Source organism: Zea mays, chromosome 10, assembly GCF_902167145.1.
Source record: "Zea mays cultivar B73 chromosome 10, Zm-B73-REFERENCE-NAM-5.0, whole genome shotgun sequence".
NCBI lineage: Eukaryota > Viridiplantae > Streptophyta > Magnoliopsida > Poales > Poaceae > Zea > Zea mays.
This window is the reverse complement of record NC_050105.1, coordinates 102,257,331-102,281,848: the sequence shown is the minus strand read 5'-3', so window position 1 is coordinate 102,281,848 and position 24,518 is coordinate 102,257,331. Positions and strand designations below refer to the sequence as shown.

The 24,518-nt window shown below is 43.5% G+C and overlaps 1 protein-coding gene across 1 annotated transcript; it reads left to right on the top strand.

Annotated features, from left to right (window-relative positions):
* Positions 1–671: 671 nt before the first annotated feature.
* On the top strand, positions 672–1,509 carry LOC103641503 (transcription factor PCF1). The gene has a single exon (XM_008664848.1). The coding sequence runs from the start codon at positions 728–730 to the stop codon at positions 1,256–1,258; it is 531 nt and encodes a 176-aa protein (XP_008663070.1). The 5' UTR covers positions 672–727; the 3' UTR covers positions 1,259–1,509.
* The last annotated feature ends 23,009 nt before the right edge of the window (positions 1,510–24,518 follow it).

Below are 24,518 nucleotides of genomic sequence, written 5' to 3'. Positions count from 1 at the left end.
CTCTTCAAATAATAATTTAGAGAGTGAAATTTAGAAACACTCTTAGACATGCTCTTAGGGGTGCACTAGAGCTAATAATTAGTTAGATAAGAATTGCTAGTAGAATTAACTAGTTAATAAATAGCTAGCCATCTATTAGCTAATTTGCTAAAAATAACTAATAGTTAAACTATTATTTAGGAGGTGTTTGAATGCACTAGAACTAATAGTTAGTAGCTAAAATTAGCTATAGACATCCAAACACATCTTGAACTATTAGCTATTTTTAGTAAATTAGTTAAAAGTTAGCTATCTATTTGTTAGCTAGCTAATTTCACTAGCAATTTTTTAGCCAACTAACTATTAGCTATAGTGCATTCAAACACCTTTTAGACTAATTGGATGTTTTCAACTAACTTTAGCAGCTACCTCTTTCATTTAAAAAAAACTATATCAGTCTATGGAGTAACAGGGCTGTAAATAGAATGAAGTAAATTGATGATAGAAAACGGGATGAGATGAACAATAGTACTCTCTTCGTTTAGTAAAAAAAAATAACGCGCGTTAAATATTCGTAAATAAAAAACAACTAATATCCAATCACCAATTTTACCGAGTCCCCACCGGCAGAGGAACATACAGCCTTCCAGCCTTATATATAATCATAGGCCTCCGTGCATCCCAATAGCCCCACCAGGAGGCACGAGCCGGCCCCACCTCTCAGCCCCAACTTCACCTCCGATTCGAAATGTCTTCCTCATCATCCGATCTCGTCCTCTACAACCTCGTCCCCGCTCCCCAAACCCTAAACCCTCCCCCACCACACGTCACCGCCGCCCCCGATCTCTCCATCTCCACCGCCGTCGCGGCGGCGCCAGAACCCGTCATCCGCGGCCGGGTTCGCCGCACGGTGGGCTCCTCTTCCGCCGACCGCCACGCCAAGGTCGCCGGCCGCGGCCGCCGGGTCCGCATCCCGGCCATGGTGGCGGCGCGCGTCTTCCAGCTCACGCGTGAACTCGGACACCGCACCGACGGAGAGACCATCGAGTGGTTGCTGCGCCAGGCCGAGCCTTCCATAATCGCCGCCACCGGCACCGGTGTCACGACCGAGGAGGCGCCGTCGTCTCTCGTCCCCGTCTCCTCCATCGCGTCCTCAGTGTCCCTTACGCCGGTCCCGTACTACACCGCGCTCCTCATGCAACCACCGCCCACCGCCAATGAGTCCCCTGTCGCCTCTGCATCCGTATCTGGCACTGTTGCGGAGGAGAATAACAACTAGGCTAGGTGGAAGAGGATTATCAAATGGCAGTTAGGCTCAAAGTTAGTTAGTGGTTAGGGTTTATTATGTGTGCTATGTGGTCATGGCTTATTACCTTGGGAGAGGATTGCGGTGATTTAGCTAGCAAAACTGATTGAGAATGTAACAACAGAAGAAGGAATGACATCTTTTAAAGTGTTTTTTTGAGTCATACTGGTGTTGCAAGCGAAGTCTTATCTCTTGTGATATGTCTAGTGCTTCTGATTTCTATATCTTGGTGCTTCAATTCGTTTCTGAATGTTTTTTGTTGTTGTTGTGTGTATATATGATTAGTTGAGCACTTATCTCATTGTTATTTGGCTCTTCTATCAACCGGATTTAGTTATGCAGCATAGGAATTCACCATGATTGGTTCATACTGAAGGTCAGGGAGTAACTGAAGATGGAAAGCTACAAAGTTAACTTTCTTCTTGCTTTCCTGGTATCGTTTGTTTCTGCATTTTTCTCTGTTACAAAAAAGACATTTAGCTGCAGTTAGTTGCCTCTGCTTTGGTAGCAAGGCTATATGCTTCATGATGGTATTTCGTTGCACCTGGCAAAAGGGTGGTACTCATGGAAAATACGTGTTTGCACATATGGTTTACTTGTTTGCCTTGTGAGGAGGAATCTTCATAGATTGCTGCAACAATCAGTTACCAACTAACCCGTGCATATTGATATAAGTATTCTGTTACCTATTTACATTTCCTCTACATTTTGTCACATATATACATGTCAGGCAGATGATTTTATTGTCATGATTTTACTTTCTACAGTTTGACCATATACAAGCTCTGCGAGTAGTGTGCCCTGAAGATCCAGCTAGTATCTTGATGTGGATACTTGTGCAGTTCTGTGTGATTTGGACTTGCCAATAATCTCTAGATGTTTTCAGGTATCGACGATTCAATATGTTAAACTGTCAGGGCCTAAGGAGGCCTACTGAGGGGCTGCTGTAGCAGCAGCCATGAGCCCTCCAAGGGAATTAGATAAGGATAGTTAGAGATAAGATTAGTTGAGATTATTTAGGAAGGTTATCAGTTAGTAGTTTGTTGAGAGTTTTTGGGAGAGTTTTAAGGAGATAAGGATCTCTAGCTAGATAGGGACAATCAGCTGACCTATTCATGTAATCAATGGATGAGAAATAAAGTAGTCAAGAATTAGAAGGGAGAAACCCTCCTCTCTCTCGACCGTGGGTAGAGACCCCTGACCGACGTTCCTGCCCCCTGACCGACGTTCCTGCCCATCGATACTGAAAGTCGCCTAGAGGGGGGTGAATAGGGCGAATCTGAAATTTATAAACTTAAGCACAACTACAAGCCGGGTTAGCGTTAGAAATATGAACGAGTCCGAGAGAGAGGGTGAAAAACAAATCGCAAGCAAATAAAGAGTGAGACACAAGTATTTATTTTACCGAGGTTCGGTTCTTGCAAACCTACTCCCCGTTGAGGTGGTCACAAAGACCGGATCTCTTTCAACCCTTTTCCTCTCTCAAACGGTCACTTAGACCGAGTGAGCTTCTCTTCTCAATCAAACGGGATATAAAGTCCCTGCAAGGACCACCACACAATTGATGTCTCTTGCCTCGGTTACAATTGAGTTGATCACAAGAAAGAATGAGAAAAGAAGCAATCCAAGCGCAAGAGCTCAAATGAACACAAGTCACTCTCTCACTAGTCACTATTTGATTTGGAATGATCTATGGACTTGGGAGAGGATTTGATCTCTTTGGTGTGTCTTGTATTGAATGATATAGCTCTTGTAAGGTGTGTGAAGTCAGAAAACTTGGATGCTTTGAATGATGGGTGGTTGGGGGTATTTATAGTCCCAACCACCAAACTAGCCGTTTGGTGAAGGCTGCTGTCGCATGGCGCACTGGACAGTCTGGTGCGCCACCGGACAGTCCGGTGCGCCTGCCACGTCACCTGGCCGTTGGATTCCGACCGTTGGAGCTTCTGTCTTCTGGGCCACCGGACAGTCCAGTGGTGCACCGGACATGCATTGTTAAGTGTCCGGTGCGCCATCTGGCTCTGCTCTAACTCTGGCGCGCACTGTAGCGCATTTAATGCCTTCTGCAGACGACCGTTGGCGCGAAGTAGCCGTTGCTCCGGTGGCACATCGGACAGTCCGGTGCGCCACCGGACACTATCCGGTGCTACACCGGACAGTCCGGTGAATTATAGTGGACCGGCCTCCAGAATTCTCGAAGGTGAGCAGTTCGGAGTTGGAGTCCCTGGTACACCGGACACTGTCCGGTGGCACACCGGACAGTCCGGTGCGCCAGACCAGGGCGCACTTCGGCTGACTTTAGCTCTCAATATTTGAATCCTTTCTCGGTCTTTTTATTGGTTTGTTGTGAACCTTTAGCACCTGTAGAACTCATAATCTAGAGCAAACTAGTTAGTCCAATTATTTGTGTTGGGCAATTCAACCACCAAAATCAATTAGGAAAAAGGTGTAAGCCTAATTCTCTTTCAGATACCCCTCTCCAATCTCTCACCGATCTAGCGACCATAACATCTATTATCAGCTAGCTTGGGTTTCGATATGATCACATGACTTCTGCTGCTAATTTCGCGACGTCATCCTGGCAATCGGCGTCACCATCTCCATGGACTGCGCCGCATGTCACCTTCGTCACGCTGTCCTGGCAACCGACGTCCCCATCTCCATGTGCTGCGCTGTATGCCACCTTCGTCACGCCATCCTGACAACCGGCGTCCCCATCTCCATGGGCAGCATCGCCTGCCAATTTTGTCACCACATCCTGGACACCGGCGTGCCCATCTCCAGGAACAACGCCAAATTTCGTCACATCATCTTCGTTGACGGCGTCTTCGTCCCCATGGGCGACGCCACTAGGGGCAGCCACGACTCAGCAATCACGAACTCCATCAATGGGAGACTTGTGGACCAACATAAGGGCTAATCTCGCAAAGATGCAAGCCACACTCCAGAAGGTTGAGCAAGGGTTGATGCAAATCAAGGTAGCAGTGCAACATGAGCAACACCAGCTGGCATTGTACGCACGGCTCCAAACGTCGGCGGCTGTGGGCATACAAGCTGCTGCTCGTGGCTTCCTTGCACGACGGAGAGTGCGGGAGATGTGCCGGTAGATGCTCGAGGCAGCCTTAGTGACGGTTGACCTCAGCACACGGGGGTGCGACCTCGCCCTGTCGGACGACCATCAGCAGCGGCACCGAGCCGCTATCTCCAAGTGCGAGCATGGTACGTGTCCCACGGGCGACAAACTTCAGCTCTACGGCAGTGGCGGTAAGGAAGGCACTCCCCTCGTCAACGACAAGGGTGCACTATTTATTGCCACTACATTCCGCTATCGGCTGCCACGAGGGCGCCTCCACTGGTTATTGTTGCGACATATTCCAGGTGCCCGTCCATGTGCTCCCTTTTCGTCTAGATGGTGTCCACTGTCCATGGGATCTAGGTGGCTGCACACGTGCAAGTCAAATGCGCGGATGGTGTCCGCCTTATCTTATGGGGTAAAAAAAAATTCAGATTAAGAATAATAAGATAAGCCGAGATGTAAAAGGCTTGTCTTCTAGGTGTCTGGTTTTTGGTCAAGTAGACTCGTCTTTGAGCACCCGTCATGCTGCAGCTCGAGGACGAGTTGCTTGTCGAGAAGGGGTGTAGTGTCAGGGCCTAAGGAGGCCCACGGAAGGGCTGCGGTAGCAGCAGCCATGGGCCCTCCAAGGGGGATTAGATAAGAATAGTTAGAGATAAGATTAGAAGATTAGTTGAGATTATTTAGGAAAGTTATCAGTTAGTAGTTTGTTGAGAGTTTTTGGGAGAGTTTTAAGGAGATAAGGATCTCTAGCTAGATAGGGGCAACCAGTTGGACTATTTATGTAATCAATGAATGAGAAATAAAGTAGGCAAGAATTAGAAGGGAGAAACCCTCCTCTTGCTCGGCCGTGGGTAGAGACCCCCGACCGACGTTCCTGCCCATCGATACCCCTCTCCAATCTCTCACCGATCTAGCGACCATAACATAAACTATGCTCCTTTGAGAACTAGCTTCTAATGCTGTGGTGCATTAACTTACTAATTTTGGCATGTCTTTGTAAGTTTGCCTGTCACCTGCCATATAGCAATTTGTATGGCTTGCATATTGTTGTTATACTACTTTTCAAATAAAGAAGTTTGTTGGCCTGATCTTTCTATGGTGTTACCACAACAGTCATGATGATGCAGCCAGAAGCTCTTGTTTGTAATGTCGTGCAGGACATATCTCATAATTTAGTTATTTTACTATGACACTTTGGCATTCCCCCTCCTTTCAAATCAACATCAACGTAGCCTTTTAGTCCCAAACAAGTTGGGGTAGACTAGATTTGAAATCTAACAAGATGTCACAAAAAGCGAAAGAGAGAAAGGGGAGGGGAAAATATTTTGATAGCGCTAAAAGGAAAAAATGTCTAATCACGGTTCAGGCACGTGGATAGCTTCTTTCCAAACACTTCTATCTGAACACAACTCCATTGAGATATTATATTCCTTCAAAACTCCATTGTGATATTATATTCCTTCAAGTCCCTTTTGATTGCCTCCTTCCATGTCAACGTTGGTCGACCTCTACTTCTCTTCACATTATTGTCCCGTTTTATGGTGTCTCTATGCACCGGTGTCTCTGGGGGGTCTCCGGTGGACATGCTCAAACCATCTCAACCAGTGTTGAATAAGCTTTTCTTTAACTGACGCTACTCCTAGCCGATCGCGTATGTCATCGTTTCTCACTCGGTCCAATCTTGTGTGCCCACATATCCAACGCAACATACGCATCTATGTGATACTTAGTTGTTGGATATGTCATCTCTTATTAGGCCAACACTCAGGCCCATATAACATAGCAGGCCTAATCGCTGTCCTGTAGAACTTGTCTTTCAACTTCTGTGGCACTCTCTTGTCGCATAGGACTCCCGATGATTGACGCCATTTCATCCACTCCCATTTGATTCTATGGCTAACATCTTCATCAATATCACCATCTCTCTGTAGCATTGATCCTAAATAACGGAAGGTATCCTTTGGTACTACCTGGCCTCCCAAGCTTACATCTCCATCCTCACTAATTGTAGTACCAAAGTCACATCTCATATACTCGATTTTGGTCCTAATAATTCTAAATCCTTTTGATTCTAGGGTCTGATGCCATAACTCTAGCTTTCTATTTACTCCTTCCCGACTTTCATCTATTAGAACTACATCGTCAGCGAAAAGCATACACCAAGGGATAAGGGCTCAAAGCTGAACCTTGTATATCCCTTGTGACCTCATCTATCACTAAGACAAATAGAAAAGGGCTCAAAGCTGAACCTTGATGTAGTCCTATGTTAATCAGGAAAACATTTGTATCACCATCAGTTGTTTGGACGCTAGTTGCAACCTTGTCATACATGTCCTTGATGAGCGTAACATACTTTGTTGGGACTTTATGCTTAACAATGCTCACCACATGAGATTCTTAGATATTTTATCATAGGTCTTTTTCAAGTCAATAAAAACCATGTGCAAGTCCTTCTTCTACTCCTTATATCGCTCCACGACCTGTCTTATTAAGAAAATTGCTTCTATGGTTGACCTTCTAGGCATGAATCCAAATCGATTCATGGTGATATGTGTCATTCCTCTCAGGCGATGCTCAATAACTCTCTCACTTAGCTTCATAGTGTGGCTCATGAGCTTAATCCCTCGATAGTTGGTACAACTTTGAATATCCCCCTTGTTCTTGAATATTGGTACTAATGTACTCCTCCACTCATTGGGTATCTTGTTTGATCGAAAATAAGGTTGAACAACTTGGTTAGCCAACGGTAACAATATTCCCAAGGCATTTCCACACCTCTATTGGGTTACCATCTAGGCTCATCGCCTTGCCCTCTTTCATCCTCTTTAAAGCTTCTTTGACCTCTAATTCTTGGATCATGCATACAAAGCATCTATTTAAGTCATCCAATTGAGTGTCCATAGTCTCATTCTCACCATTGAAAAGATTGTCAAAATACCTCTGCCACCTCTGTTTGATGTCTTGTTCTTTCACCAAGAGTTGATCCATGTCATCCTTAATGCATTTTAACTTGGTTGAGGTCCCTCGCCTTCCTTTCTCGAATCCTAGCTATCTTATAGACATCCTTCTCCCCTTCCTTTGTACTTAGTCTTCGTTAAAGATCGTCATAGGCTCGACCCTTTGCCTCACTCACAACTCGTTTTGCAGTCTTCTTTGCCACCTTATACCTCTTATGTTGATCATGCTCCTTTCATGGAACAAGCTCCTGTAACATTCTTTCTTCTCCTTTATTGCCTTTTGAACATCCTCGGTCCACCACCAAGTATCCTTAGGTTCAATGCTGCCCCCTTTGGTCACTCCAAACACCTTTGACGCCACCGTCCTAATAAAAGTTGCCATCTTCACCCACATGTTGTTTACATCTTATCCTTCGGACCAAGCACCCTACACAAAAACTCTTTCCCTAAAAACTTTGTATGACTCCCCTTTGAGTTTCCACCACTTCTTCCTCGCAATTTTGGCTTGTTTATCCCTATGGGTACTGATCCGAAAACGGAAGTCAACCACCACAAGATTATGTTGGGGAACAACACTCTCTCTAGGTATGACCTTACAATCCAAACAAGCTTGTTTATCTTCTCTTTGTGAGCACGAAGTCGATCTAGCTCGAATGATGACCACTGCTAAAAGCCACCAAATGAGAATCTCTCTTTCTGAAGAAAGTGTTGGCTATCACTAGGTTGTAGGCTACAACAAAGTCCACAATATCCTCTCCTTCTTGATTCCTACTACCATACCCAAAACCTCCATGAGCCAGCTCATATAACATGTATATGTTGAACCTACATGGCTATTGATATCTCCTCCTATGAAAAGCTTCTCATTGGTGGGTACTGCTCTAACCATGCCATCTAAGTCTTCCCAGAACATCCTCTTCTCGCTCTCACTGAGACCAACCTAAGGGGCATATGCACTTATAATGTTCAAGACTACATCCCCAAAACTAGTTTGACTAGAATAATCCTATCTCCCTGCCTTTTGACGTCCACCAATCCATCCTTGAGGGTCTTATCAATCAGGATACCTACTCCATTTTTGTTTGCCACTATTCCTGAGTCCCAAAGTTTGAAACCAGTGTTCTCCGCCTCCATTGCTTTTTGCCCCTTCCATTTTGTCTCCTGGACACATAGGATACTAACACGCCTACTGCTCGTTGCATCGACTAACTCTCTTAGCTTACCTGTAAGAGACCCTACGTTCCAACTACCTACATGGATCTTTGTCAGCTCAATTAGCTTCCTTACCCCTCGCACCCGTTGACACAGATGCGAAGACCCTTGCACATTTGTCACTACACTCGGGCGTCGATGTAGCACACCACTAAGGAAGAGACGATTCGATCCTTGCTCACATGACACCGCATCTAGATCACGACACGACCCGCCACCATGGGGGTGGCGTCTCGGCCCTTGCCCATTTAACACCATACTCGGGTTTCGATATGGCGCGTCACTAAGAGGGTTACACCCCAACGGTTTTCTATTGGGTTTCATCTCCACTTTGAGTGGTGAAGTTTTTATAGCTAGCTCGCCACGCCTAATGCAACCCTCCAATTAAAACTATATTGATCATGAGGTGGGGTCTTACAAACCGATGAACGATGACACTATTCAATGACAAAATGAATCTAAGAAAAACCCAACCCTAATGGTGGCGACATTTGCTGATTAAATAGAGATTAGGGGCGTGGAAGACTCCTGGACGCATCCCAAATTGGCTCCAACACGATACATGGGCTGACAGCCCAACAGACGGTGTTGCAGCACCTAAACAAAATATGAACAATGACTTGTTGTTTCGACGATTACGGTTGACTCCAAATGAATTTTAAGTCGATACCAGTTGGTTTGGATGTCATATCTCCTTAGCTTTGCAACCATATAAAGTCTGATCTAAATTGAGTTTGAATGCATCCTACGCGTCTGTTTTAGTGCAGACTGGTCCTGGACTCCAAGGTGGAGTCAGACTTGGCTTCCTCTTGTAGTGAACGTCTGTCACACCCAATTTTAAGGGCAAACCCGGGTGCGTCTCATATGTGCGCCAAGTATAGATCCACACATAAAATGACTTAGTGTATAAAGATGAATGTCATAATCTTTATTGCATAACAAAAATGTAAATAACTGATAATAAATAAATCAAAATAAGATATTATTTCCTTGGCGCCAACATCTGACTGGGAGACGACGTATAGATCTCATCGAACACATCGTAGTAGTCCTTCTCCGGCGGTATCTGCTCTTCACCTAGGGGGTTTATAGAAAGAGTGAGCTCAAAGACGTTCATCGCTCAGCAAGTGTGGGGGTTAATGTGCATGAGCTCACCTACGGTGGGGGCTCATGTGTGGTGTAAGGCTGATCAACAAAAAATGGTTAGGGCTGAGCATTGCTTTTAACAAGTTGGTTAGAATTCTATTAGTAGTTACTAAGTATAAGTGTATATCATTCCAATTAAATAAGAGATCACAATGAATAATAAATCCCACAGTGCAATGCGAATGACATATTAAGTTTAATTCCATAAGTTACTCATGTGAGGGTCCGAGCCGCTCATGACCGTGAGCATGGTTGATATACCAGTTTTACACCCTACAGAGGTTACACATATTTACCCACAAGCCGTGATACCCATCTACCATGGGGTCATGATTCCCATACACCTCTACCGAGAAGGCGAGGCAGTGCAGCACTACGGGGCCTTTCCAAAGTTCCACTAGAGGAGAGAACCCACTACGGATTCCGGGCCAAGGCGATATAGGAATCCCTCGTCTGAAAATCTAAAAAGACAGTCCGACCTGAGGACCACCCTACACTTGCACTCCTCAACCCCACTTGCCCCTTTCAGGAAAGGATTAACTCACACTATTTTAGGAGGAATAATAATGTCTAATTGACCCTATGTGTTGCTAATAAACTATGCATCATGCTGAGATTTTGTTTGTGCATATCTTCTGAGACAATGTGATTATACACCCTTTTCTTACAAATCTCGAGGACGAGATTTCTGTTAAGGGGGGTAGGATTTGTAATACCCAAATTTGTAAACCAAATAAAAGGAGATAGTTATTCCTATATAAAAATTTCTCTATGTTGATATCACATGTGAACAATCTTGTTAAAGTAAGTAATTAGCCAAAAATATATAAATGATATATGTATCATGCCGGAGTTTATTTGTGTGTGCATTTGATAACAATTAAAATAATAATTAGAGAAGGACAATGGTATCCAAATTTGAATTCCTACCTAATTTACAATCTAGAATTTGGAGAAAGAAGGAAGAGACTATACAATACAAAGAAATTACCTATATAAATAAATAAACCTTTCTCATAATGGTATTTGAATTTGTGTATTTTATCTGAGTATGAATTGGGCAACAAAATTTGAATTTGAATTTGAGATCTAAAAAAACAGAAAAGAAAGGAGAAAGAAAATAAAAAGGAAATTTGGAAAAACCCACTTGGGCCCAAACCTGCGCATTTCGGCCCAGCTCCTTGTCTCTGCCATTTCCCCCGCGTGGCCCACGCTGGAGATCGGGGTGTCGACAGGTGGGTCCCCTGGGTCGGCCTCTTGCACACGTTGCCCTCCCGTTTCTCGCTGACCGTGGGCCCGGCCTCTGGGGGTGGTCATCCGTAGGCGCTCGCGCTCATGCTTGTGTGGGAGTCTTGTTTGTTAAACTTGTATTAATTTGATACAATTAATTTAAATTTATATTTAAATATTGTACTTCTAGTGGGGACAGATTCCCCGTGGGGTTCCCCACGGGGATAAATTCCCCGACGGGGACGGGGATGGGAAAAAAAGCTCCCCCGTGAGCGTTCGCGGGGACGGGGACGGGGACGGGGAATTTTCCTCCCCACAAGGACGGGGATGGGGAGCCATTCCCCGACGGGGAAATCCCCGTCGCCATCCCACAGTGGGACACCAACAAGTGGGACCACCAGGGCAGGTCCGTCTTCCCCGCAGGCAAAGCCACTGCGCGCTCCAACAGAATCACCGTGGCTTGCGCTGCGCTGATTTGCGCTGCTGACCAACCGGGCCCGCTCGGTCGGGGCTTCAACCGTATGTGAGTGTTAGAAATTTAGGCATTTTCCATATCATTTTAATTCCATAAATTAACATTATAATGATGGCATATAAAAGATAATTAATCATAGAAATCGTGATATCAAATTGATCCATATCAATATGGATCAAGAGAACATAAATCATATGAATCATATAAATCATATAAATATAATAAGCATATAAACTGACTGAACAATTGAAAATAAACAGATAGCAACATAAACAACATAACTGTAAAATTAAAACAAACATGTATGGTATTCTAATAGTATGAACAGACATTAGAAATATCATGATATGATATGACAGAACAGTTTGGATAAATCTATGGCTACATACGAAACAGTAGATATGGACAACATATAAAATCTGCAGAACGTAAAACAGTAAGGAGCTATACTGATCGTACCCTGCCATGCGCTCCGAGGATCCAGATCCTTGTCCAGCTTCTATTGTCATGTCGCCAGTCGTCAGGAAGAAGAAGATGTTTTGGGCAGTCGCGTAGACGCTCCCCAAAAACCTAATTGCCGATCCCCCATGCAAGGTCTCGAACGGCAAGGGCTTCGGAGACACCTGCCCTCTCGCCTCTCTGTGCGCACAGAGCTGCGAGATGGAAACACCCACACTTGCGGCTGGACTGTGATTCTGAAGGTTCTGTTCTCGTGTACCAAGTGACAGGGGTTCTCCTCTACTTAACCTCTCGCAGAGGGAAGCTGAAGGAGAAGGATCGCATGCGGCACGCCAAGAGGCGGGCAGCTGAAGGACAAGGGTCTCGCATGCAGCTGACGAAGAGACAGGCAACTGAACTCCCGTGATTAATGAGTGCTAAAAATTAACACAACCACACCACGCCCTCTTGCCGTCTGCCTGCCTCGCCACGCCACGCCCGGCCCGGCCCGCGGCAGCGGCGGCACGCGCGCGCGCGTGTGGCACACCCTTGTCCGTTTCTTGACTTCTCAAATTAAGTGGAATAATTCCCACCATATAAGTCAAGCCAACGACCCTTGGACTTCCAATATGGTACTATTGGTATTCTCCACCATTACACACCATAGAGTTTATTCAATAAATGGGCCAAGCCCATAAAAGATCCAACAATCCCCACCAAACTCTAGGGTTTGTAATGATGAAGTATCAGAATCACAATCCTTTGATATACCAGTGTTTCGATGGAGACTGTTAAGTTGAACATCCATCTAGAATAAGAGTTTCACCCATTCACAACTGAACAATGGACTAAGCCTTGAATTGACAGTTTTTGTGCGAAGTGAGATTCGCTCAAATCCTTTGCTGATACTAGACTGCAAAAGGGTATTCCCGCTGTTTAGAAGCATATAAGTCACACTTCAGTGCCTTTCATGAGTATTTAGGGATTACCCAAGTCCCATAGACTGTGACCAGCAGTCTGACTCATATAGGTGTATTCCTCAGAAGATGTTCTGTAGGACAACATCTTACCTTTATAAGACTCTTGGAATACATTAAGGTAAATACCATCCTGCCTTACAGATAGGAAAGATGCGCATCAGAAATGAGTTAAAGAAGGGATCTTTCCTCACAATCTACTCCTAGCTTGTTTCTCCACTCTACTTCACGGGATCTCCGATCACATAGAGTAGGTTACCACTAGAGTAGATTTCACATGGGTATCATACCCATTTCTCTCGATGCAATTTCTATCACATTGCGTGACAGACCCTTAGTGAATTGATCTGCCAGATTATTAGAAGTGTGGACATAATCCACCGTTATAACTCCGGAGTTTTCCAGCTTTCTGATAGATTTCAATCTCCTCTTAACATGCCTTGTAGACTTCATATTATTCCTAGAACTATTAACCTTTGTAATCACTGTTTGGTTGTCACAGTTCATGGAAATAGCCGGTATCGGTTTTTCAACTACCAGTAAATCCAATAGGAAATCACGAAGCCACTCGGCCTCAGCCTCAGCAGTGTCTAATGCTGCGAGTTCTGCTTACATTGTAGACTTCGTTAAGATAGTCTGCTTGCAAGACTTCCAGGAAACAGCACCACCTCCAAACAGAAACACATATCCGCTTGTGGCATAAAGCTCATCAGCATCAGAAATCCAGTTGGCATCACAATAGCCTTCCAACACTTTTGGGGTTCCAGTATAATGAATACCATATGTCATAGTACCTTTCAAATACCGCAACACTCTCTCAAGAGCACGCCAATGATCATCTCCTGGTTTCGACACAAACCGACTTAGCTTACTCACGGCATAAGAGATGTCTGGCCTTGTTGCACTTGCAAGGTACATGAGCGATCCAATGATCTGGGAGTATGTCAATTGATCCCTTGCTATTCTCCGATTCTTTCTCAATAGCATGCTAGGATCATAAGGTGTTGGAGCAGGATCACAGTCACTAAAACCAAAGCGACTCAATACCTTTTCCACATAATGGGATTGTAACAAAGTTACCCCACCATCAGCTTCTCTAACAAGCTTGATGTTTAGAATGACATTAGCTTCTCCCAAATCTTTCATTTCGAAATTGCTCGATAGAAGATTTTTAACTTCCTCAATCACATTGAGATTTGATCCAAAGATCAAGATGTCATCAACATAAAGGCACAACATAACAGACTCACCCCCACCATACCGATAATACACACATGTGTCAGATTCATTTACAGCAAAGCCAACAGCTGTAAGAGTATTATCAAACTTTTCATGCCATTGCTTAGATGCTTGTTTTAGGCCATACAATGATTTTATCAACTTGCACACCTTGTTTTCCTGACCATCCACAATGAACCCTTCTGGCTGATCCATGTAGATCTCCTCATCCAACTCTCCATTTAGGAAAGCTGTCTTAACATTCATCTGATGAATGATAAGACCATAAGAGGCTGCCACGGCTATTAATGTGCGAATTGTAGTAAATCGAGCCACTGGTGAGTAGGTATCAAAGAAATCTTCACTCTCTTTTTGGGTATATCCTTTGGCCACAAGCCTTGCCTTGTACCTCTCGATTGTACCATCAGGCCTAAGCTTTTTCTTGAAGATCCATTTGCAGCCTATAGGTTGACAACCATAAGGATGGTCAACAACCTCCCAAGTTCCATTAGACATAATAGATTCCATCTCACTCCTTACTGCTTCCTTCCATAAGTCAGCATCAGGAGAGGAATATGCCTCACTAAAGGTAGTTGGTGTGTCTTCCACGAGGTACACGATAAATTCATTACCAAAGGATTTTGAAACCCTCTATCTCTTGCTCTTTCGAGTGACTATAGTGTCATCCTCCTTAGGGATGTGCACATGAGAATCCTCAGCATGATCTATAGGAATCGACAGTTCGTGCTCATGGGGAATTATAGTCTCATGACTTATATCACTAGGTGTATTCTTCATGGGAAACTCATTCTCAAAAAATGTTGCGTCTCTTGATTCCATGATAGTGTCAACATACATATCAGGCACATCAGATTTTATAATTAAGAACCTATACCCAGTGCTATGAAAAGAGTACCCAAGGAATATACAATCAATAGTTTTAGGCCCAAGTTTACGCTTTTTGTTGATTGGCACATTCACTTTAGCCAAGCAACCCCAAGTGCGCAAATATGAGAGATTTAATCTTCTCTTTTCCCATTCCTCAAATGGTGTGATCTCTTTGTTCTTTGTTGGAACTTTATTCAGGACATGACATGCTGTCAAAATCGCCTCACCCCACCATGCCTTGGATAATCCCGCTGTACTCAACATGGCATTCACCAAATATGTTAGAGTGTGGTTTTTTCCTTTCAGCAATCCCATTGGATTGTGGTGAGAATGGCAGTGTCCTCTCATGAATAATACCATGTTCCACGCAGAACTCATCGAACACATTAGAGAAATATTCTCCACCTCGATCGGACCTTAAACGTTTTATTTTCCTCTCAAGTTGGTTCTCAACTTCAGCTTTATAGGTCTTAAAATAATTAAACGCTTCATCTTTTTTAAGAGATACACATAGCAAAATCTAGTGGAGTCATCTATAAAAGTGAGAAAGTATCTTTTACCACCTTTGGTCAAAATTCCATTCATCTCGCATAGATCAGAATGAACAAGTTCTAGAGGTGCCAGATTCCTTGCCTCAGCAGCCTTGTGAGGCTTGCGGGATTGTTTTGATTCAACACACACATGGCACTTAGACTTTTTGACCAAGTTAAATTTAGGAATTAGATTTAGATTTGCTAACCGCATAAGACAACCAGAGCTTGCATGACAAAAACGTGAATGCCATAAATCTGACTCATCAGAAAAATGAACAGAATTCACCATTTTATTACACACATCATGCAGTGATAAGCGAAACAAACCTCCGCAGTCATATCCTTTACCAACAAAAATACCATGTTTCGACACAACACATTTATTAGACTCAAGAACAACTTTGTATCCATCTCGACATAGCATAGAAGCGCTAACGAGATTCTTCTTGATAGAGGGCACATGCTGCATGCTCTTCAATGGCACCGTCTTTCCCGAAGTAAACTTCAGAATGACCATACTAACACCAAGAACATGAGCACGCGACCCATTTCCCATTAACAAGGCGCCAGACCTCCCGACCTGGTAGGAAGTGAACATAGAGTCATCAGCACACACATGAATGTTTGCACCACTGTCCATCCACCACTCAGGTGAATTACAAACTGAAAGAACAAATGGTAAAGAATTATCATACCCAGATGTTCCATCTTTAGTTTCAGTGATTACAACATTAGCTGATTTCTTGTCCTGTGTGAACTTGCGATCAGGGCACTCTCTAGCCCAATGTTGATCACTGCCACAGACAAAGCATCCTCTCTTTCCCTTGTTATTGTTGTTCTTCTTTTTAAATTGTGTTGTTTGAACTGGTTTATTTGCGTTCTCTTGTTTGTTCTGGTTTTTCTTCTTGTTAAACTTGCGGAAGTTTCTCTTCTGCACCACATTAGCAGTAGAGGTCTCCACACCTTTTCCATTGTCCTTTGTTCTAGCCCTTTCCTCAACATCAAGAGTACCAATGAGCTCTTCCACATTGAACTCTTGTCTCTTATATTTGAGAGAGGTAGCAAAGTCCTTCCAAGAAGGTGGCAACTTGGCGATTATACCGCCAGCCACAAACTTGTCAGGCAAAGGACAAGGAAAGAGTTCGAGTTCCTTAGCTAGTGCCTGAAACTCATGAGCCTGTTCCACTATAGATCGGTTCTCAACCATCTTGTAGTCATACAGCTGCTCCATGAGATACAGCTCGCTACCAGCGTCAGTTACTCCAAACTTTCCAACAAGTGCATCCCATAACTCTTTCCCTGTAGGAAGGATGATATAGCTTTTCTGGAATTTTGTATCAAGTGCGCTAATTACTGCTCCTCGAAAGAGGTTGTCTTCAGCCTTAAACTTAGCCTCATCCTCAGGAGGTAAGTTGATAGGCTTGCCCTCAGCGGCATGAAAACAAGACATTGCAGTAAGCCACAATTCCATCTTAGCCTTCCAGATCAATAAGTTTTTACCATCAAAAGGATCAGGCTTTAGCACAGCAGCAAAACCTCTAACAGAAAAATGCCTAACATTAGGTTTTTGGAAAGTTAGAAATATAGGCATTTTCCATATCATTTTAATTCCATAAATTAACATTATGGTGTTGGCATATAAAAGATAATTAATCATAGAAATCGTGATATCAAATTGATCCATATCAATATGGATCAAGAGAACATAAAGCATATGAATCATATAAATCATATATATATATATATATATATATATATATATATATAATAAGCATATAAACTGACTGAACAATTGAAAATAAACAGATAGCAACATAAATAGCATAACTGTAAAATTAAAACAAACATGTATGGTATTCTAACAGTATGAACAGACATTAGAAATATCATGATATGATATGACAGAATAGTTTGGATAAATCTATGGCTACATACGAAACATTATAGATGGACAATGTTGGGGGCTTGTTCTTAAATGCTATGAATCAAGAACAAGGCAACATAAAATGTTAAATGTTAATGCCCTTCGTCCTCCGAAGCATTATTTCCCTAAGGTTATAATGATCTTCGGACGGAGGGCATGAAGGGCATACCTTCATCAATTCTCCATACATAACAATGTGATTATTAACAATGAATGAAGCATGTAAAGCATAAGAAACAATGTGAACAACAATATTATTATACATGTATTTCTTATCATATAAACGTAAAGTCAACATAAGACAATATCGAATTACATTTAGTACCTTTGACTTGATAGATAGCAAAGGTACGAGCGTGACGAAAAAGCAAAAATGCCAAGTCAGCGTGAACAGTACGGGAGCACTGTTCATCTATTTATAGGCACGGGACGTATTCCTTGTGCTTCTCACACTGTGGTTCTGATCCGAGTCCGAAGGTACCTGTTCATGTATTATACTCTAGAAATATCGTTAAATTATGTTTTTGAGGACCTTCGGAAGACGAAGGCCCCCAACTGTAGCCCCTCGCAATATTAATTTGTTAGAATAACGAATTTAGATTGCGATATGGACGAAGGCCTTAATCCGAAGGTCCGAAAAAACACCTTCCCTTTGCTAGAATAGCAATAGTCGATGACAGACGGGGCCCTCCAATTTGGAACACACTGGGCGTATAAATAGGAACTCACCCCGAGCACAATTTGCTTGTTCAATTTTTTAGCTCTTGCCTAGCAACGCTAGCTTGGTTTTTTAGACTTTCTAAGCTTCGGCTTTAAGGACACATTTTTTCCATTTCCGAAGAGAAGATGTCTCAAGACAAAAAAGTTGTTGCTGAGACGAAGCTGAGCGAAGAGAAGACTGCTGGATTTGTTGAATCAATAGCAAAGACAAATATAGAAAAGATTACTAAGGAAATTCTAGAAGGCTTATCTGAAGATACTGATGACAGCGACAGTTATGATGCGGAAAGTGGGGGCAGAGACTCTGAAGATCGGCCCTGGCGACCAAGTCATGCAGTCTTCGGGAAATCGACTATCAAACAGAGCCATCTTGATAATATGAGAGGAAGGTATTTTCGAGATATGTCTATTGTGAGGGTTGACGCAGACATGGCTGTTCCTGCCCCCGAAGAAAATGAAGTTGTGATCTACTGAAGCTTCTTCAAGGCTGGGCTTCGGTTCCCATTGAGCAGATTTGTTGTTGAAGTTTTAAAGACATATCAGATTTTCCTTCACCAGATCACTCCTGAAGCAATTATTAGAATGGTGATCTTCGTCTGGGCTGTGAGGAGTCAAGGTCTGGAGCCAAGTGCAAAATGTTTTTGCAACATGCATGAACTTTCGTATGAGACAAAGCCCTGGGGTAAAGAACAATATCATAACAATTTTGGTTGCTATGGCTTCGTTGCTCGTTCTGGCTCAAGCTGCCCAGTGCCAACTTTTCGGAAGAGGTGGCCTGGGGCCTGGATGGAAGAGTGGTTTATGTAAAAAATGATTTGAAGGCGAGAGAAGATATTAAAGAGATCATCATGTGCCCCATCTGGTCCTGCTTCGGCCTCCGCAAATCGAAGGTAGAGATTGATGAGGCAGCTGAAGCATGCCAAAGGGCCTTCAGCATAGTTTGCGCTTTTATCGGGACGATAGATTTAGTTCAAGAACATGTAACTTACAAGATATGGCCACTGATAGACAACTGGGAAATGCCAAAGGAAACCATCACTAACCCTAACGAAGGTGGTTTGGTTCGATTGAAATATACCTTCAGGTTTGGAGACCAATTTATCAAACCAGACGATGACTGGCTGAAATGTGTTGAAAATACTAGTGATGAACTACTTGGAGCATACTCCAAGTCTGAAGATAATGAACTATCTGCGGCCTTCGGGAGCTGAAAAAAGAAAAGACTAAATAGGGTTTTTAATGCTATTGGATTTGTGTACCCTGACTATCGCTACCCGCCGTGGGGGCAGAAAAGAAAGGGTGCAACTTCTGGGAAGGCTGCTGCTTCGGCTGCTTCAAGCGAGCCCGTACCGAAGAGGAAAAAGTTGAAGGTCCTTCCTCACCGACCGCGCTACATTGAACCGGCCACAGTGCCTGAATTTGGCGGTGAGACTTCTTCAGCTATTGAAGCCAAAGGACCTGCTCTTACACAGAGGATTGAAGAGCCGGCTGCAATGCCGAAGACTGACAAAATTGAAGATCCTAGAATTGAAGGGACGAAAACATTAGAAATTCTAAGCCCTTCGGCAGGAGTGGAGGTGCCAAAGACACAAAAAGGTCTAGCAGCGACCCCTAAGAGAAAAAGGATGGCTAGTGTACTTGATGTGCTGGAGACAATAAAAGCTTCAAGCTCTACTCCCGGGAAAGTTGCCAAGGCTTCGAAAGCGCAGATTGAAACCGAGACAAAGCTGACCGAAGCCGAAGCTACAATAAGTCGGGCTAACGCCGAAGCTGGGCCTTCAGAGCCCGCCAAGGAGAAATTCGCAGAAATTGGAGAAAAAGCAGCAGAGGAAGAAGTTATAGAACATATTTTGCCTGAAAAAGCTGCCGCTCCTACTCCCGAAGCATCTTCCGAAGTCCTTGATTATATTATTCGACACGCTTTGGGAAAAAGATTATCTGAAGAAGAAATTTTTGAAGCTAAACACTATGCCCGAGAACTGAAGTACCCGAAAGGAGCCTTAGTGTTTAATGGCACAGACGAAGATGACTTCTTATACTGCCTCCCAGACAACAAAGAATTATCTGTCTGCCGGGAGATGTCCAGAAGTATGGGGTTCCCGAAGCTTGAAGCTAGCCTCTGCGCCATGACGAAGGACGATCTTGCGGATAGCCTTGCATATAACAGTCTGAAGGTACAAAAATTGTATATTTGAAAGTTTATGAATTTTGATTTATCTTTTTGTTCTTATATTAACCCATTCATTCTTTCATATAGGGCTTAATACTTAGCAATGCCTTAAGGGCGCAAAAGAATGCCGAAGACGAGAGTTGCACTATTGCCCTCAACAACCTTCGAACAGAGGTTATCAAGCTGAGGAATGAAGCTTTGGAAAAAGACAAAATTCTAGTTACATTGGTGGACAAAGTAAAGGGGGATGAAGCTACCTTCAAGGCTCAATCTGAAATCCAAAAGAATGAGATTGAAAACCTTTAAAAACAACTGGCCGAAGCCAAATTGAAATGCGCTATTGCCGAAGCTGACAGAGATGCCAGTGAGTACTGGAAAAATTATTTTGAAAAAACAGTTGCAGAGCTTCGCTCATCAAAAGAAAGATGTTTTCAAAAATCTGTAGAATGCGTCAAAAAGATAAAAACTAGCTTCGCCAACGTGGGCGCGTACTCGAGTGAAGACAACTTCCTAAGAGGCGATCCTGAGGGCCCAATTGAGTGGATCAGCAGCGAAGCCGAAGCTTTTGAAGAATATTTGAGCGACCGCGGGGACGTCTGCGCGTTCTCTGGTGCGAGGGGAATTGCAGCTATTTTGGAGAAGGCAGGGTGCGAACATGTTAAAACTTTGGCTTAGGCCGAAGCAGCTTTCTCTATTGATGATACGAAGGACCCCTCGGCCGAAGCAATCTTGATAGGTGGAAAATTTTTTACTGATATCTGGGAAAATGGCGGCCGAGGGATGGCCCATGAAATAATGAAAAAGAGCGAAAAAGACATTCATGACGCTCGAGAAGCAACAAAAGCAGCTGAAAAAGCTGCGGAACTTGAAAGACGGATAGGTATTACTTAATGGCTTTTAACTTTGTTGTTTATTTTTGTGACTTCGATCTGATTTACGTTTTCTACCGCAACTGAACTATCTCCTCCCCCATAGCCCTTCGAATCATTGGCCGACCCAGAGGCAAAGGAATCAACAGAAATTATTAACATGGCCGAAAATATTGTAGACGAAGTCGTTACCCAACTGCTGACCGAAGCTGCAGATAAAGTTTTGAAAGAAGAAGAGTAGCTATTGTAAAAACATTGCTAGAATATTAATGTAACATTTGCTGGACTATGCTTGTAATATTTGGTGTTCCTAGGTTTTGAATGTAATATATGAATGGTTTTGTAATTCATTTCTTTGCGATGCATGAAACTTTTATGTACATACCGTTTTTGAGCCTTCGGCGAAAAAACACCTTCCCTTCTTTTCATGCTTCGTAAAGAAGAGCTTTTATGCTTCGTAAAAAATCCTTCAATCGTCACAAAAACATTAATGCTTCGTCAACAATAGATTTTTTCCTCCACATCAGAGCTTATGAAGCTGTATTTCTTCAAAACTTATTTTGTGCCTTAGCACAATTTCACTTTTTCGAAGCATTCTCCGAAGGTCAACATTGTATCCCCTTCTTGTGCTATTGATGCAATATGATGTATGATGTTATGTTATGCAAAATAATGTGATGATGTTATGTTATGCAAAAATGATATTTATGCCGAAGATACACACTCACACCTCCATACTGGAATACACAATCTCTTTGCCGCTTATTTTTCGGCTTCACCACTTATTTTTCGGTGTATCAGCGCTGACTTTTCGCTGTAAGTTCTGCATTCCCTTAGGAATGTCTTTTGAACTTCTTCGCCTTCTATTTCGGCGGTATTCGCGTTGACTTTTCGCGCTTCGCCTTATATTTCGGCGGTATTTGGCTCTGCATTCCCTTTGGAACAACTTTTGAGCAGAAAACTTACACTGCGCTCCCTTAGGAACGACTTTTTGTATCTTCGGCAAAATTACGCTGCGTTCTGTAGAACAACTTTTTGTAGCTTCGAAGATACTTGTAATGTGATTTTTAGCCGCGCGTTCCCTTAGGAACGACTTTTGTGCTTCTACGACTTTTTTGGACTTCATGAGTCTGTGGAGAAGATATATTTCACTATGGCAAAACAAAGCTATTACAAGAAATTGAAAATGACAAGAAAACTAGGTTTTCAATAATTTTTCCTTAGTAAAAAAGAAAATGACAATGAATGTAAAAACTGTTTTAGGGATAGGATATCTCTCAATAGATATGCTTCGATTCTGGCACAGTACTGTTGACTGTGCGAGCTTCGGACTCCTCCCTGAAATCTCGCTGCTGATGGGTCTGTTGGCTCCCTTCTGGCTGTTGGCCTCGTGAATATACATGTTGTAGTGGTGGCGAAGGTGGGGGCTGTGGCCAGGATGCCTGTGGCTGACTAGCCGAAGCAACAGACGCTGCAGGATGGTTACCCACATACTCTGGTATGTAGGGTGAGTGATACGAAGCAGTATGCATGACCTGCTTCGGCTGGTTCTACTGAGCTGTAGCCTCTGCTATTTCGTTTTGTTTCTGAATGGTGACATGGCACATCCTTGTAGTATGGCCCTTGTACTCACCACAGAATAAGCAATAAATTTTTCTAGGCTGATCCCCAAACCTTCCTTCGAAGCCCCTGGCGCCTCTGCCTCTTGGGGCTGGCGGCCGGAAAGAGCTTTGTTGCTGCCCCGAAGCTTGCGAGGAATACTGTGGCCTCTGTTGTTGACTTCCTCTGTCGTCATTCTGGGTGGAGTGAATTGACCTGACATGCCTCGGGTGGATTCTTCCTCCGAAGCCCTTGGTCATCTCAGAGAACCTGTAGGCTTCCTCTCTTCTTTGGCGAAAGTCATTGTCAGCTCGGATGTATTCATTCATCTTTTGAAGCAGCTTCTCCAAAGTCTATGGAGGCTTTCTAGCAAAATACTGGGCAGTAGGTCCTGGACAAAGCCCCTTAATCATGGCCTCAATGACAATTTCATTGGGCACTGTAGGCACTTGTGCTCTCAGGCGCAAGAACCTTCGGACGTATGCTTGGAGATACTCCTCATGATCTTGCGTGCATTGAAACAGAGCCTAAGCTGTGACTGGCTTCGTCTGAAAGTCCTGGAAACTTGTTATCAGCATATCCTTGAGCTTCTGCCATGAGGTAATAGTTCCTAGCCGAAGAGAAGAATACCACGTTTGGGCCACATTCTTAAATGCCATGACGAAGGACTTGGCCATGACAGCTGCATTGCCTCCGTATGAAGATATAGTTGCTTCATAACTCATCAAAAACTGCTTCGGATCTGAATGTCCATCATACATGGGGAGCTGAGGTGGCTTGTATGATGGGGGCCATGGGATAGCCTGCAGTTCTGCTGTCAAGGGAGAAGCATCGTCAAAGGTAAAGTATCATGATTGAAATCATCATACCATCCATCCTCGTTGAAGAAACCTTCTTGGTGAAGCTCCCTATGTTGGGGCCTTCGCTCCTGTTCGTCTTGAGCAAGATGGCGTACTTCTTTAGTGGCTTCGTCAATTTGCCTTTGAAGATCAGCTAGTTGGGCCATCTTCTCCTTCTTCCTTTGTACTTGTTGATGAAGCATCTCCATGTTTCTGATTTCTTGGTCCAACTCCTCCTCCTGGAGTGTTGGACTAGTGGCCTTCCTCTTCTGGCTTCGGGCCTCTCGAAGAGAAAGGGTCTCCTGGTTTGGGTCCAATGGCTGTAGAGCGGCATCCCCTGTCACTGAAGCTTTCTTCGGTGGTATGACGAAGGTCAGTGCTTGCCGAAGGTGGTCGAAAAGGATTCACCGGAGGTGGGCGCCAATGTTGGGGCTTGTTCTTAAATGCTATCAATCAAGAACAAGTCAACTTAAAATGTTAGATGTTAATGCCCTTCGTCCTCTGAAGCATTATTTCCCTAAGGTTATAATGATCTTCGGACGGAGGGCATGAAGGGCATACCTTCATCAATTCTCCATACATAACAATGTGATTATTAACAATGAATGAAGCATGTAAAGCATAAGAAACAATGTGAACAACAATATTATTATACATGTATTTCTTATCATATAAACGTAAAGTCAACATAAGACAATATCAAATTACATTTAGTACCTTTGACTTGATAGATAGCAAAGGTACGAGCGTGACGCAAAAGCAAAAATGCCAAGTCAGTGTGAACAGTACGGGAGCACTGTTCATCTATTTATAGGCACGAGACGCAGCCCATGTAAAATTACACCCATGCCCTTTACATTTGCTAATGACTCTATAGTGATCCATTGAGGTCTAAATGGCCTTTTCCCTTTTAAGTCGGTTCCCTTTTCTGCTGTCATGTCGAAGCTCCCTTGCACGCAACT